Raw genomic sequence first — 14470 nt, forward strand, 5'->3', positions numbered from 1 at the left:
CCTCCCCAGTGCTGCCGTCGGCCAATGGCTGACGAGGCCCCGCCCGTTTTGCGGAAGTGCCGCACTTCCGCAAAATCGCGGCCGCCGTTAAAAAGACAGGACAGGACTATCTTTTTGTGTGCGTAGATTTTCGCCATGAGTGAGGAGTCTCCTCAGTCGTAAAATTACTGTTAGTAAAATTAAACTTGTAATCTGATTACCTAAAGAATAGTAAATAATTTACACAAAAGTGTAAGTTTGCCTTTGTGAATCACACCTCCAGAAACTATGAAAACTAGTTATATTGCTTAAATTCATTTAACATCTGTGACTTTCAGTAGATGCAGAAAGAGACTAGTAGAGTCATTACAGAGTTTCTCTCTAATTCAGTGACACTGTTGACCAATAATGACTCTAAATACTGGGCAGTAGCCATAATATCTTCTCAGTACACCTCTTCAATTCAGAGAGGGTTTGTGCATATATTGAAATTTCCCTGTAGCTAATGTTATCCTGCTCTGAGTATTTTTTTGTTGAAATAAGTTTGTTTTCTCACTGTATCCTTCAGCCTTCATGTTGTACTTTTTGTCACTATTTTCACTTAAATCTTCAAAATTCCATATCTCAGGTTCTACTCTTACCCACATGTGCTCACACTCAGGTGTTAAAACAGCTTCCCAGACTCTTTCATGGTCAGTCCCGGAATGGACATCGGTAATAGCCAGACAATGTATGCAGTGTAGATATTTATCATGATTAAACCTAAGGTCAACTAGCGTACCAAATGTATTAATTAGCTTAATAGTTTTTGGGGAAACTATTGCCAGGTTCTTGAGCTAAATAAGCACATTATCAGTCTACTGTGATGTGACATGCGGAACCCCACAAAAATCAGTTCTATAGAGGTAGTCTGTGCCTAGAAATGCAAGCCACCAACTTTGATGCAGGAGAAATGACCAAAGGTGACAGAAGGCAACTCCAATGCATTCCCATCCATATCTCTGCTGGCCCATACTCCACCCAATTGGACTCAACTCACACAGATGGAGAGGCATATAGCAATCCAAAGCATTTGAGAATCGACTTGCGTAAACTAAAGTTAGTTACGGCTGGTGTCAAATACTTCAACCTTGGCATACTGAAAGCCTTTTGTGCAGGGCCGAACTGGCCATAGTCGGCACCGGGCAATTCCCCGGTGCGCCGGATGGGTGGGGGCCGGTTTTGGGACCCTGGGGGCCGTTTTGGTTACAGGGCAGTTTTAGCAGCATAGCTGCAAAATCGGCCGAAATCCGGCCCCGGCAAAGAGCTCGGTAGCACCTCCAACCCCCCCTCCCCCCAGTGGGGAGGGGGGGCGGCCAAGCACTTTGCCAGGGCCGGTTGTGGTTCCCAGTCCGGCCCTGCTTTTGTGTCTCCAGCTGATAACAGCTGACTGAGGACTGTCCACAGTGTGCACATCCAACAAAAGAAATGACATGCTGTGATTGAACACTGCCATTCAAATAGCCTGACTGGTCAGGGTGTATAGGTGTACTCTGCAACACAGCCAGTCAGGAGCAGGAACAAACTCCAAGTTCTTGGTGTCTACACTGATGAGTGACATGTGGCTAAAAGACCCACAGTGTTCCGGATATTTGTCTAATTTGGGCAGTAACACTATTCACAGCTCCCACACAAACTCATCCAGATAGGCATGCTCATGGACAGACAAACCAACCTCAACAGAAAGACAAAGGCCAGCCAAGCTGAGCCAGAAGGACCAGGGCCCAGAGGACCAAGACCAGGACAATCAGGAGATGGAGGACTAGAGTCAATGGAAACAGAGCAGGAGGAGCAGAACAAGGTAGACTAGGAGGACATGGGTCAGGTGGAAAAGTGGGAGCTGGACCAGGAGGGTTGGGACCAGGAGGGACAGAACAAGAAGGACTAAAATAGGACCAACGCACAGAGGAGGACCAAAACCAGAAGGACCAGGCCAGGAAATGGGAGAGGAAAAGGACTAAGAAGACCAGGATAACTGGGACATGGACTACAACGAAAAGACCACTTCAGGACAAGGAGGAGGCGGACTAGAAGGAGCAGAAGGCTCAGGAGTAAGTCGAGGACAGTGCTTAATTTGAGCCGGGGCTTTCCGGTGCTTAGCACCGGCACTTAATTGCTTTCCGGTGCTCGGCATCAGCCCCTAATAGTCAACACCATACCTAGAACAGTCTACCACATGGTGGCGCTGCTCATCTAATTTAGAGATGAGCAGAACCACTTTTTTTAGGAATACAATATACATTGAAATTGCTAACACCTGACTCCACAGCCATTCCTTTAGCTTTGGGGACCTGAAATAATCTGAACTGTCGCATTTACATGCAAGAGAGATGGTTAATAGTTGTTTTTTGGCAGCAATGACAAGGGCAAAGGGAGGTGCAAGCTGCAGTGGCCTCCTGGTCATAGCCCTGGCACTTAATATTTTACAAATTAAGCACTGAGGACCCAGATCAGAGACGACCCGGAAGAATACCATGGAGCAGACCCAGAGGATGGGAAGAAGGACTTTTATCAGTATAAGGAAGACAAGGAAATGGAGGGCCAATGCCAACCTAAAGGAACAGAGGATCAGAAGCAGGAGAAAGAAAACCAGGGCAAACCCATCCAGATAGGCACGGACACACACAGGCATTCCAACACAACAAAAAGAACCACCTGTAAACACATACACACTCAGCTATGCAAATACATCTGGCGGCAAAAGGACACACCTAAAAAAGACACATTCAGCTGTAATCATCAAATCACCTGTAAATACACACTCAGGCACATATACATTCACACAGACACTCTCTTACACTGACACAGTCATCTGTAAAGATACACGCAACTGCGCCAATACACTCTCCTATACAAACACACTCACCACAGACTTACTCATTTGTACAAACACACTCACTTGTAAAGATGCACTCGGGCAAACTGATGCACTGGCCTGCACCTTACAAATCAGAGACCAGCCTAGCTGTGATACTTACTAAATAAACAAGATGCTAACAGATCCCAGTAACAAAGCGGTCACCCAAGAGACTGCCACCGCACTGTCTCCCACTACTGACTCCGTCTCACAGATCTTGGTGGTTGGCGGCTGTAGATACACCGTGGTGATAGTTGTCGTTGTGGTAGTGGTGGTGGTTGACGTTTCTGAGATGGAAAAATAGTAAAAACTATATTAGTCAAAAACCAAAATCAGTGTCTTCTTTATTCTGCCCATTTGATATGCTTTGGCCGAATGGTAAAGGTGGAGAGCTCATAAAAATGTAGACTGTACACAATGCAAGCCTGGAAAGAATACACCTTTAGTAGCACTGTAATACAGAATGGGTGCTGTAGATGCTGGAAAAGAAATGCACTTTGTAGCAATTCACATAGTATGCACTGCACTTTGTGTAAGGGTTTCACCTTTCAGCAGTATAGAGGGGGAATACAGCAATGCTGAGCAGAAGGACAGGATGAAAGGTATGCTGGGAAAATAATGCATGTATAATTAATGCGATTGTGTAATCCCTGTTTAAATGAAAGTCACTGGGCCATATAATCAAGAAAGGGCGATACATTATCGCCGCTTTATCGGCAGTAAACTGCCGATAAAGCGGCGATAATGGGCTTGATAATAGGCCCTTGTGAGTTCCCATAGAAGCCCAGGCTCTGGTGTTAACCTGGCCTGCCGATAAAAGCGGTGATAATGTATCGCCCTTTCTTGATAACATAGCCCACTAATTTCTTCATTATTGGCGACTTGTGCTGCACTCAGAACTTTACTATTATCAGGTCAAGGGGCATTATTAAAGCAGTTGTTTAAAGTAACAAATGGAACATTGCTTCTCTTCTCCTCTATTTTAGTAGCTTACAATGTCAAGTAGAGAGAATATGTTTCTTTTTTGCACTCCTTAAAGTAAACCTAGAATCTTTCTGCATGTTTCTGCATGTTAGGTTAGGAGCTACTGCACCTTTTTTTTTCTTTTTTTTTAAACTGACTTTTATTTAACTGTTTATAATATCTGTTTGCCACAAATATCTAACAGTTTTTTGATGTGTTTAATTTTTCACCAGAGGTTTCTTTGTATTATTCATGTTTGCAAACATGGTTGCCATTTCATATGAAAGAGCTACACACTAAGGTATTAAGTGGCTCATTAAAAAGGTGATAGTGTGTCCATGTATTATATGGGATAAGGTACCCCAGAGTGTACATTATAAGGATATTGCAAGTTAACTCTGAGTCCCATAGCCATCGACCTCGTTCTTCCACATGGTAATGAAACTCCTTGCAGACCTGCAATATCCTTATAAAATACAGCAGGCGGTACTGTATCAATTATATAAATCATGCTACGTGTAGACACAAGGTTGTATAGTGAGAATGGGTTTCATAGGTCAAATTGTCAACTCTAAAAAAGAGGCATGAGTATTTTCACGGCTTCCTCATTTCTCCATATTTTGCCATCTTATCATTTTCAGATCATTTCGTCTTTATTTGATTATCTGCCATACTCAAGTGTTTTGAAACATGATAAAAAACACTTGTGATGGCACAACTAAACATTTGTGGCAACATCTTGATGAAGCCAAGTTAGGGAAACAAGTAAGGAAAGCAAGGGAGGGCATTTCGGTGGGATCCTCACTGTCATTGAAGGCGGGACCGCTTCACTCCTGACCCTTCCCCTAAGGTGTGGAAGCCTGCAGGGGTTCCAGTTACCATCTGTACCTGGAGAAGATTGCACTGCATAAGTACTTACCCTTTGAATTGGTGGCCCCTAACCCAGGATGTGTATAGTCACCAGATTTATCCTGGATTATTCTGCACCAGTAGGAAGTAGCACCGTTCCCGTAGCTGTCCTGCGATTAGATACTCTAGATCGCCGTGAGTGGGCTCTGTAGTGCACACACACAAAGGCCCAAATGTATCAAATTGTAAAGTAGCATAGTGCAGCAAGTCACCTTGCTGCACTGCATTCCAGGGAAGGGGCAGGATTGCGCCATATTTAACACAATATATGAGCATTCCTGCCTTCTTCCTGCACTGGCGCTCAATGTGCTGTCTAGAGCCAACGCACCCTTGCACCATGGGTGAACGGTGCCTGTGTTGTAAGCAGGATGGTTTTTGTGCAGGAAGGGGCACCTTCCTGCAGAAAAGCAATCCAGTGAGGCATTTGTCTCTTGTCATGTGTGCTGCATAAGGCGGCACACATAGAAAGAGGAAACAACTAGGAGAAGTGGAGATATTTCTCCTCGTTGAGCCTTCCCTTGGAAGACGTAGCATTGTATTTATATTTATTTATTTATACAGGATTTGTAATGCGCATGGCTGCCTCAGCGACGAGGCGTCCCAGCACAACCAGAAACCAGAGAGAAAACAGGGAGATACACAAGCGTCCCCTGTCAGATGGAGGGGAACAACCATGTCTTAAAAGATTTCCGAAATGTCAGGAGATTGGATATGACTCGGATGTTCGCTGGAAGGGAGTTCCAAAGTTTGGCCGCCAAAAGACCAAACGAGCGGCCCCCCGGCCTAGCTTTCCTTACTCGAGAGACACAAACCAGCCCACAGTTGGCGGATCTCAGAGTGCGCCCGGGCAAATAGGGCTTCAATAAACCCGATAGCCCGATAGGGGCTTGGTGCATCAAGGATTTGTGCGCGATGCACAGCACCTTAAAGTTGCTTTAAGTTGCTGCAGTCACACTTCTACCAGTAATGGTAAATCTGGGAATGTGTCAAAATCCATGGGCTTTGGATGGGGACATCCACGTACCACCCCTGGAACGCCTCCCTGAGGCAGAGTCACGCAACGCAGTGATTTGCGCTGCTTTACTCTAGATTTATCAGACCCCTCAGGGCCACGCAGGCGGGCCTTGCGTGGCTCGATAAATCACATTTTAGGGGCTGCATCACTTTTTCACCATGTTGCGTGGTGGAAAAGAGACTCACCCCTCGGTAAATTAGTCCGACAATATTATACACTTCCCACGTAAGACGCACGACCTGGCAATAAAGAGCACGTGCTCTAGCCTCCAATACTTCTGGCTGTGAGACTCTGCTAGAAATTTTTAGAATGCCATTTCATTCAAGATTTATATAGGTTTTAATGAACAAAATTGTCTTTTCATGCTCAAATGTATATATGCTCATAAATATGACATTTTGTATGCTTTTTGTGGCACGCTGCTGAAATAGAGATGTATTGACTGACTGACTGTCCGTGCTAGTCATGGGTGCGCTGACCATTAAGTCAATCTAGAAGTCACCAACTGGGCTCGGCTGCATTCAAGGCTTTCGGGAGGGTTGTCCCTTTGCTCATTCAGGGATGGTTTAATGTCATCACATTCCTCCATGCAAGAGAGATAAATGTGTTTCCAAAGCCAGGTTTAGCAGGAAACCTCTTGCCATCCGTGCAGGGAGTCATCCTGGCCAGTGGATACATTGTGGAAAAGTAAATGCCAGGCCTCTCGTCACGAGACAGCTTGCCCCAGCGCATTGCTCCTATTAGCACTGCCTATAACAGAGCCAGCTACTAATTATGAAACTATACAAGTGGGGAAAGGATGTGGTGTAACGACCAGAGCTGCTGACGTTGGAACTGGGGAACCAGGTTTGAGTCTTGGCATAGACTCAACATCCTGTGATTTTGGGCAAATCACGTAATCTCCCCATGCCTATAAAAAATTAATGTGTCCTTAACTGGTGGTCATAAAAAGCGCTGTAGGTATAGTTTGCGCTTTAAGCACTGGTGTTGACGATTAAGTGACAGTGCGGCGCACAGGAGACCACCGGCTCAAATTAAGCACTACTGCAGGCCAGCTTCCACCATGGACAGATACTGCTGGCTGCTCATCCAGCCAGGACGCTCAAGGTCGCTCACTCTCGGTCCCCTCGCAAACCCCCAATGCCAAGAACATGTCCCTTTCCTAAGCAGTTGAATTTCTGTTTCAGCCTTTGAGACGCCGCTTACTTATTCATTATTTTGAGTTTTTATATTGGCAACAACAAGGCCCCCGGGGGTGTCCGAGTGAAGCAGTGTGTGACTTGGAGGAGCGAGGACACTTCAATATTAATAAATCTCATTTATAGCTGCAGGCAGTTGTTCAGCTGGAGGGGGGTGACCAGATCCCTCCAGGGACGCCTCCGTCGCGCTCCGGCTGCGCTGGGGCAGAGGGCCCGTGCATCTTCCGTGCAGGGCGGAAGGGAGCACCGCACCTGACCCTTGTAATAGAGGTCACGGCCCTGCCAGCCCCCGCGGGGAGGACAGTAAATATACTCACCTCCCGGAGGCAGCGAGGACTATTATTCCCTTATTAGAGACATCACTTTCCACTGGCAAAGAGGGTCAGAGGTCAAGGTGTCTCAGCAGAAGCCTCAATTACAGGGCGTGAAATGTCTTTCTGACCCTGCGCGCGCGCTGCTCTGCGAGGAGAGAGAGGGCGCGCGCTTCCCTCCCCGCCTCCTGGCGCGAGCGTCCTTCGGCAGAGCACGAGCCTCTCTCGCAGAGCAATGAGAGGCTCTCTCAAACGCGCCCGGCGGAGGCGCGCCTTTCAAATGAAAGGATCAGAGGGGCTCTTTTACTGTCTCTGAAAGACGGGGCTGCGCGAAACTAGAAAGGGAGCAACCGAGCAGACAACACACAACATGTCAATAGCAAATAACAATATTCTCATTTAAAAAATACAGAGCGCAGTCCACAAAATATTGTTTTGCATTTAATTAACTCCGAGAGAAATTATTACACTTGGAAAATTCGTGATTTTTTGATTAAGCAAAACCTGTGAAAGTCTTGAGCAGGCTCTGGAATCTGGACCAGTCCCAAAAATTCTATGCATGCCAACCCTCCCTGTTCCGGCGGGAGATGTCAAGACTAGTAAATATTCATCCAGGATTTGTAAGGTGCTGTAAATCACATGTGAGGGTCTCAAGGAGCTGGGTTACAGGTACGAGGAGATTGAGTGATTTGTCCAGAATCACAGGGTGTGGACACCAAGGCCGTGCCGACAATGAAACCTGGCTCCCACCACTCCGAAATCAGCAGCTCAGACCGTTACACCCCATCTTCCTGCACGCAGAAACTCGATTGATTGTTTTGTAAAACAGACAAGAATAATATGTTTGTCACACATGCAATAATCACCTCTGACCTCGAAGTTTAGTGTTTTGTCCTTAATTTTTGGAGGGGGAGATTAGAGCATGTGACATGCTTCATTATTTTATTTTTATAATTTTATGCATGCTGTTTTTGTTCACACTATGTTACTAAACTGCCAAACAAATCAACTATTGATTGTCTTTCACTATATCTGATTTGGGCAGCTTGCCTCTCCTTCAATATGTCAGTGCGGAAAATACATTCTCACAATTATTTTGTTTAAAATCTCCTATTTGCCTGCTCTAAAATGTTGGCAGGCATAACATTGTCCCGTTGGATCCTGGTGCAGAGAGCTGACACATGGACGGGACACAGTAACAGCGCTACTAAGCATTTCCCAAGTTGCAAAGAGATATACCTTAAATGTTTTTGTTGTCTTTTCTGTAGCTCATTATGCACATATGTATCTGCATGCTCTGTGATGATGGAGGACAGTGAACGGGCCCAGCTACAAGCACAGGAGGTACTTACATATACAGTTAAATGGATGTCGAGTAACCTCCTGAAGATTAATCCTGAGAAAACTGAGGTGCTGATAGTCTCATCCATTTGTTCCCCTTGGAGTGACTTGTATTGGCCCCAGGAATTGGGCTCTACCCCTAAACCAGCCGATTCGGTAAAAAGCCTTGGCATCAAGATAGATAGCGCTCTTTCAATGAAGAGCCAAGTCTCTACCGTTGTAGGAGTCTGTAACGGTCTTATAAGACAACTACGTAAATTAGCCCCACTTTTGTCCCAGTCCATGCTCCGTACCGTAGTCTCGGCCACTATACTCTCGAGACTGGACTATGGAAACGCTCTTTATCTGGGCCTACCAAAGACATTAACTAACAGATTGCAGGTGGTTCAAAATGATGCAGCTAGACTTATTTTTAAACTTCCACGGAAATCTCATGCTTCTCCGTTGCTGCAGAGCCTTCACTGGCTGCCAGTGACACAGAGGTCTGTTTTTAAAAGTCTCTGCATAGCCCATAAATCCATCCAAGACCAAGCCCCTGCATATGTTAAGGAAAGGTTAGAGATCTATCGACCTGAAAGAAGGCTAAGGTCTTCTGAGGCTCAATTGCTGGTGTGTCCCCGGTTTAAATTAGCCACAAAAGGCGGAAGAGCCTTTTCGGTTCTGATGCCGAGGATTTGGAACAAACTACCTGAAGCCCTTCGTAGGGATGGAAATAGGCTTCATTTCAGAAAGACCCTAAAGACCATTCTGTTTAGGGCAGCGCTGAACTTAGTTTAGCTTGGCTTTCTTCCCTGACGTTGATTAGGCCGTTATGTTTTGTGGTCAAAGCGCCCTTAGACCTGCCGGTGAGTTGGCCCTATACAAGCCCATATTAACAATAACAATAACAATGTCAGATACATAACCCTTTGCATAGTGTCTATAACTCTCCAGAAAGTCATTATTCCCTAGAATGAACATACCACTGCTATACTCTGACTGCTGGTTGGTTAGTATTTTTACATATTAGATCTCTGTGTGAGGGATCCTATTTATCAAACACTGCTCTCAAAAGGAGTTCCCGGGCCTTTAAGAACTAAAAGTTTTGTTTTTGTCTTTTTTAGGCACGCGAACACCAGTCAAAATCTTTGAGGAAAGTGTGTAGGAAACACAGGCACGGTTAAACCAATTCCAACGTTATTCCCCAAAATCTAATAAATTGTGAAACAGCCAATAAAATGGATAATTCTTGGGCACTCGTCATGAAGGCATATGTGTTCCATGCACCGAGTTCTCACTTTATCTCAGTTACAAACAAGGATATATAAATAATCCACATTTGTAAAGCGCACAATCACCGTAAGGGTCTCTAGGCGCTGGGGGCCGTCAGGAAGATTAAGCAAGCTATTGCCCAGAGTCACATGGTGCTGGGCTAACCTGCCGCCGGAGCCGTGGATTGAACCCTGATCCCCAGATTCCAGCGTCAGTCGCCCTGGCCGCGGCGCCACACCTCTCCCAGGATGTCCTGGCACAGGTCTGGTCTTCATTAAGCTGAGGGGAATGTAGTTTAAAAGTTGGTGCCTATAAATTCTCACCAGTGCCTGTGAAGAAGTGTTGGCACCAGTTACCTTAGACTTTAACATGAGCCTGCACAAAAATTTCACATTTCCCTCCATTTGCCTTTCTGCTCTGACACTACGAAACACTGCGAAAAGAGTGGGCCATTGAAAGACTCAAGCTTTACAGTTAATCAGTAATATCTGTTATCACCACTGAGGCCCTTTCACCTTACTACAGCCACTCAGAATGCACATACTGCTGACTGGGCAGTTGCAAATGCATGTCTTGTAGAGGCTAATGCAGCTATGCTGGTATCTTCCTGGCCCAGCCACCCCAACATGCGGGTCACCAGGAAGGCATGTGTAGGTGAAGAAAACGTCATTCGTTTCAGGCTATTGGCCTTTGAGTTGACACTACCTTTGACCTAGCAGAGCAGGAGGGACCCTACCAACCAGGGGAGCCAGGTGATGCGTAAGATTTTAAAGGAAAGCTAGCGTGCGAACTCACCTCAGCTCTCTCAAACCAAATCTTTCGCGATTTGGGGATTACCATGTTGGTGGAAGTGAGGAGCAATCCAGATGAGGGAAAGGGTAGGATGTGCTTCAAGCATGCATCAACAAGAATAGCCACATTCCCTGTTTAAATGTCCTGCTAGGCTCACAATCCTCATTAAATTGTTGGGGATGGATGGAATTCTTCATCGCTAGACAAAATCAGAAGAACTTTAATCCCTTGTGCCACAATCCTCCCTGGACCGTGGTTTTATATTCCAAATCTGGGAATCGCAGAATTTTAACTTACTCCAGCGTCTGTTATTAGTAACTCTCCTCCAAACGGCTTGGAGACTTGAGATGTTCTGAGTGTTGTCAGATGTGTTGTCTAGGAGACAAAACTTGCCTTAAAAACTTGCAGGGAGATCAGGGTCAGCCTAGACAAGTTTGTTGTCCTAGGAGAAAAATAAAGTTTGCTGCTCTAGTGGAAAAAATGATTGCCAACTGGATCACAAACTCGCTGTGGCCCCTACAATAAGTATGGGGTATAGCTGAGCATTCCCATTACCCCTTACCCCTTTTCTCTTCCATCCTCACTACATACAGTGGTTTCTTGACATGGTTGTCTGCTACACCCCGTGTACATCTCATTATAAGGAGCCACCCATGTGCACGACTACAGACATTTTTCTCATAAGACTACAGGTAAATGTAAATGTACAGGAATTTATATAGCGCAAATCACCGAGCGATTTCTAAGCGCTTGCTTAGGGAACCCGTCCTGGTATTCCCCTGTGAGATAACCCCGGCAGGGTATCCGCAAGGTGAAAGCCAGGCATCCCGCCGCAAGGGGCCGTTGTGGAGATTAAGCAAGCTATTGCCCAGAGTCGCAGAGTGTGAACCCATGAATCGAGTAGGCACCGGAGCGAGAATTGTCGAGTCCATGGACATTTTAGGACTCAAGACCCCGCCGAGCTGGGAATTGAACCCTGGTCCCGGGCTGACCTCTGCTTCCAGGTCTACCTCCTCTAACCAGTGAGCCACACTGTTCAAGGCATGGGATTATTATGCCATATTGCTGTGCGGAAAACGTTTTGGATATACTTCTGGGTGTCTCCAAGGGTTATCAATAGCATGCTCTTCGACATTATTACCAATTATTTAGTCCTATATAGCTATGCTGTTCGAGCCCGTCTTAAACCATCTGTACTATACTATGTTGGGTCGCAATATGTTACGCTTGTACCCAAATTATCATGTATGTACTGTAATACAATGTATAATACTGTACTAAGTTATGCATCTTTAATGATGCAAGGTCTATGCACCTTTGAACTATTACTATGGTGATTCAAATGCCAATAAAGTCTTTGGAACACACACAAAATAAAGTTGCAAGGAGACTAGAAATCAAGATCTTGTCTGGTCAAAACCTTGGTCATGGGACTGGCAAACGGACCAAGCATTGAACTGGGACGATGGTAAGATACCAGTCTGGAGAATACTGCTGGCTGGGGACACCCATGCACTGCCAGACAGGTATGTTGAATCTCCAACCTCGCTTACAGCACTACTGGAGTCGGGCAGGATGAAATTTCACACACCGACATAGCGTCGTGAAGCCATTGGCCTCTGCATGTTACAAAGCTCGCTCAGAGCATTTCCGTCCTAATTTCTAGCAGTGAGACTCAGTAATCTTAACTGTGGCCATCGAACTTTGTACTACTCTGGTCACTTCAGCACTTAGCTGAACAGATTTGGGCTATGTAAATCCTGAAGAAGGGTAACCAGAGGAGGAAGCCGGCACACACATTGGGTAACATCACATCCTGCCTTGGCCACCGTGCCCGCTCTACTCTTCCCTTTCAACAAGCCTCTTCGCCAGACCGCTGACTTATGGGCACTGCAGCGGATACATCCTTGGTCCAACAACTGAAAAGAGGACTACGCTCCAAGGAAACGTGACTGCAAAGGTACTGTTTTCTAACTAAATATCTCAATGCCATCTGCGTTCACTCATTAATCAGCCTAAATGTCCACTCACCAAAAAGGCCCATTGATGAATTTCTGACAATTTCTATAGAATACATTGAATCTCATTGGCTTCCATATTTATAATTGGGACTTTTTTTTTATTGGAACCTGCTGTGTATGTTTTGTATTTTGCTGCAATTTACTTTTCTCAACTTTAATTATATAAGTTACCATTTTTAATACTGTTATCACCTTGGTTTTGACCTTTCATTATTTATTCTTTTAAATGAATTTTTTTTGTTGATCCTTACACAGCTCAGAACCTCTCAAACGTCCTAAGGGCTCAACTCAAGCACATAAAAGGCCTTGAGGTACTCTCCCATCCCAGCCTCCAGAATATTTTACATTGTGTAAGGCCACAAACTGACAATTTTTCTTTCAGTAAACATGGGACGTCTAATGACATTTAAACTGACACAAAAGAAGAGCCAGGCAGCTATAGTTAACTTGATTAAAGGAAAATAGTTACAAAATTGTTTGGGGGTCTTTGTTCAAGGTGAAACAGGAAAAGGGCGGCAGAGGCTCCAGGAAAGCATGTTAGGCACCTGGCGTAGTCCATTAAGATGCTCAATGTTTGTGCCACACTACAGCTTTCTCCACCTTATTCTTTCTCAATGAAGTGGGTGCGCCACGATAGCTCAGTTCATCCAATTATAGTGCCAACTATTTCCTCTATACATTTATGTCAACACTCAAGGTATGACTTCTTTAAATTCATTTTCAACCTAAAGTGAGTAGCTGATTTCAATTCCATAAAGACTATCCAGAATTGTATACTTGTTAGGTCTACAAGACACTTACAATCTACTTACACTCTCTGCCTGTTAACCCTCTGGCAAGGAGGTGAGTTGAGCACAGAGCAGAAAGAGATTCCCTCTGATCTTGAGTGGGAGTCAGTTCTACAGGTGGACGCTCCGAGTGACAGACGTCCCATGTGCATGCATAGGGAAAATGGCGCCCTTAGTCAGGACGATCCAATGAACTCTGCCCCTTGGCGGGACATCTGGCCAAGTGCTACCTAAAGTTAGATCACCAAGTATGTTCTCCGAAGACTGATTTTGGACCTAACACTCCCAGGCCTGGCCTGACTCCCATCTATGGCTGCCTCACCTGCTATCTGTGCTTCTGTGGTGAGATGTTTCGGCTCCTCCATCCACGGCGTGGCGTGAGCCGCTACACTCCAGTCACTCCAGGTCCCAATCTCAGAGTCTTTGGCAGCCACTTGGATTATGTACTCCTTGCCGGCGTAGGCGTCGGTGATGGTGTGGGATGTCCCATCGGAGAGCTCGACCTGCCAGGGGATAAGGATGGAGAGATTGTTAATGTGAAATGATATCCAGGAGAGGTGCAAAGAGTGAAGAACAGACTCATGTCAGGAAAGGAGGCGGCTGCATATTCAATGAAGAAACATAGTTTATTCAAGAAAGACTAGTAATGTCTAAAGCATGGCAGGAAAGACTTAGCAACTTAGCCCTAAAGTGCTCTGATACAAGGTGGTGCTGATTAACTTTCATAAGCAAAACCTATTTTGTATGAAACATTGATGGGAGTGCCAGACCAAAAATGATTTGTATCAAGGAGCGCAAAACCCCGAAAATGTGTGAAATCAGGTGTAACTTGAAGGAAACTGTACAAAAACCCCTCTGATTCCATGTAAACCCAGATAGGATAAACTAGGGTGATGTGGCAGAAACTTAAGTGCCACAAGACAATAGGTGCAAGCAATGGGTATGCAGAATATTGTCTGAAGTTCACAAGAATAATGTGCATTTCAGCAAAATGATGCATTATAT

At 45.3% G+C, this 14470-nt stretch overlaps 1 protein-coding gene across 3 annotated transcripts in view; it reads right to left on the reverse strand.

Moving 5' to 3' along the window:
* CNTFR (ciliary neurotrophic factor receptor) overlaps window positions 1–14470 on the reverse strand; it is an 883959-nt gene that overhangs the window by 3756 nt on the left and 865733 nt on the right. For 2 of the 3 annotated variants that reach the window (XM_078674690.1, XM_078674691.1), the window contains 2 exons: window positions 13788–13968; window positions 2997–3162 (listed from right to left, as the gene is read on the reverse strand). In XM_078674690.1, coding sequence (XP_078530816.1) covers window positions 2997–3162; window positions 13788–13968 — 347 coding nt within the window. Of the gene's footprint in view, window positions 1–2995; window positions 3163–13787; window positions 13969–14470 lie in introns of those variants that run through there. The other variant, XM_078674692.1, reaches the window with a different exon arrangement.

This window comes from Lissotriton helveticus, chromosome 2_1 (assembly GCF_964261635.1).
Source record: "Lissotriton helveticus chromosome 2_1, aLisHel1.1, whole genome shotgun sequence".
Classification (NCBI taxonomy): domain Eukaryota; kingdom Metazoa; phylum Chordata; class Amphibia; order Caudata; family Salamandridae; genus Lissotriton; species Lissotriton helveticus.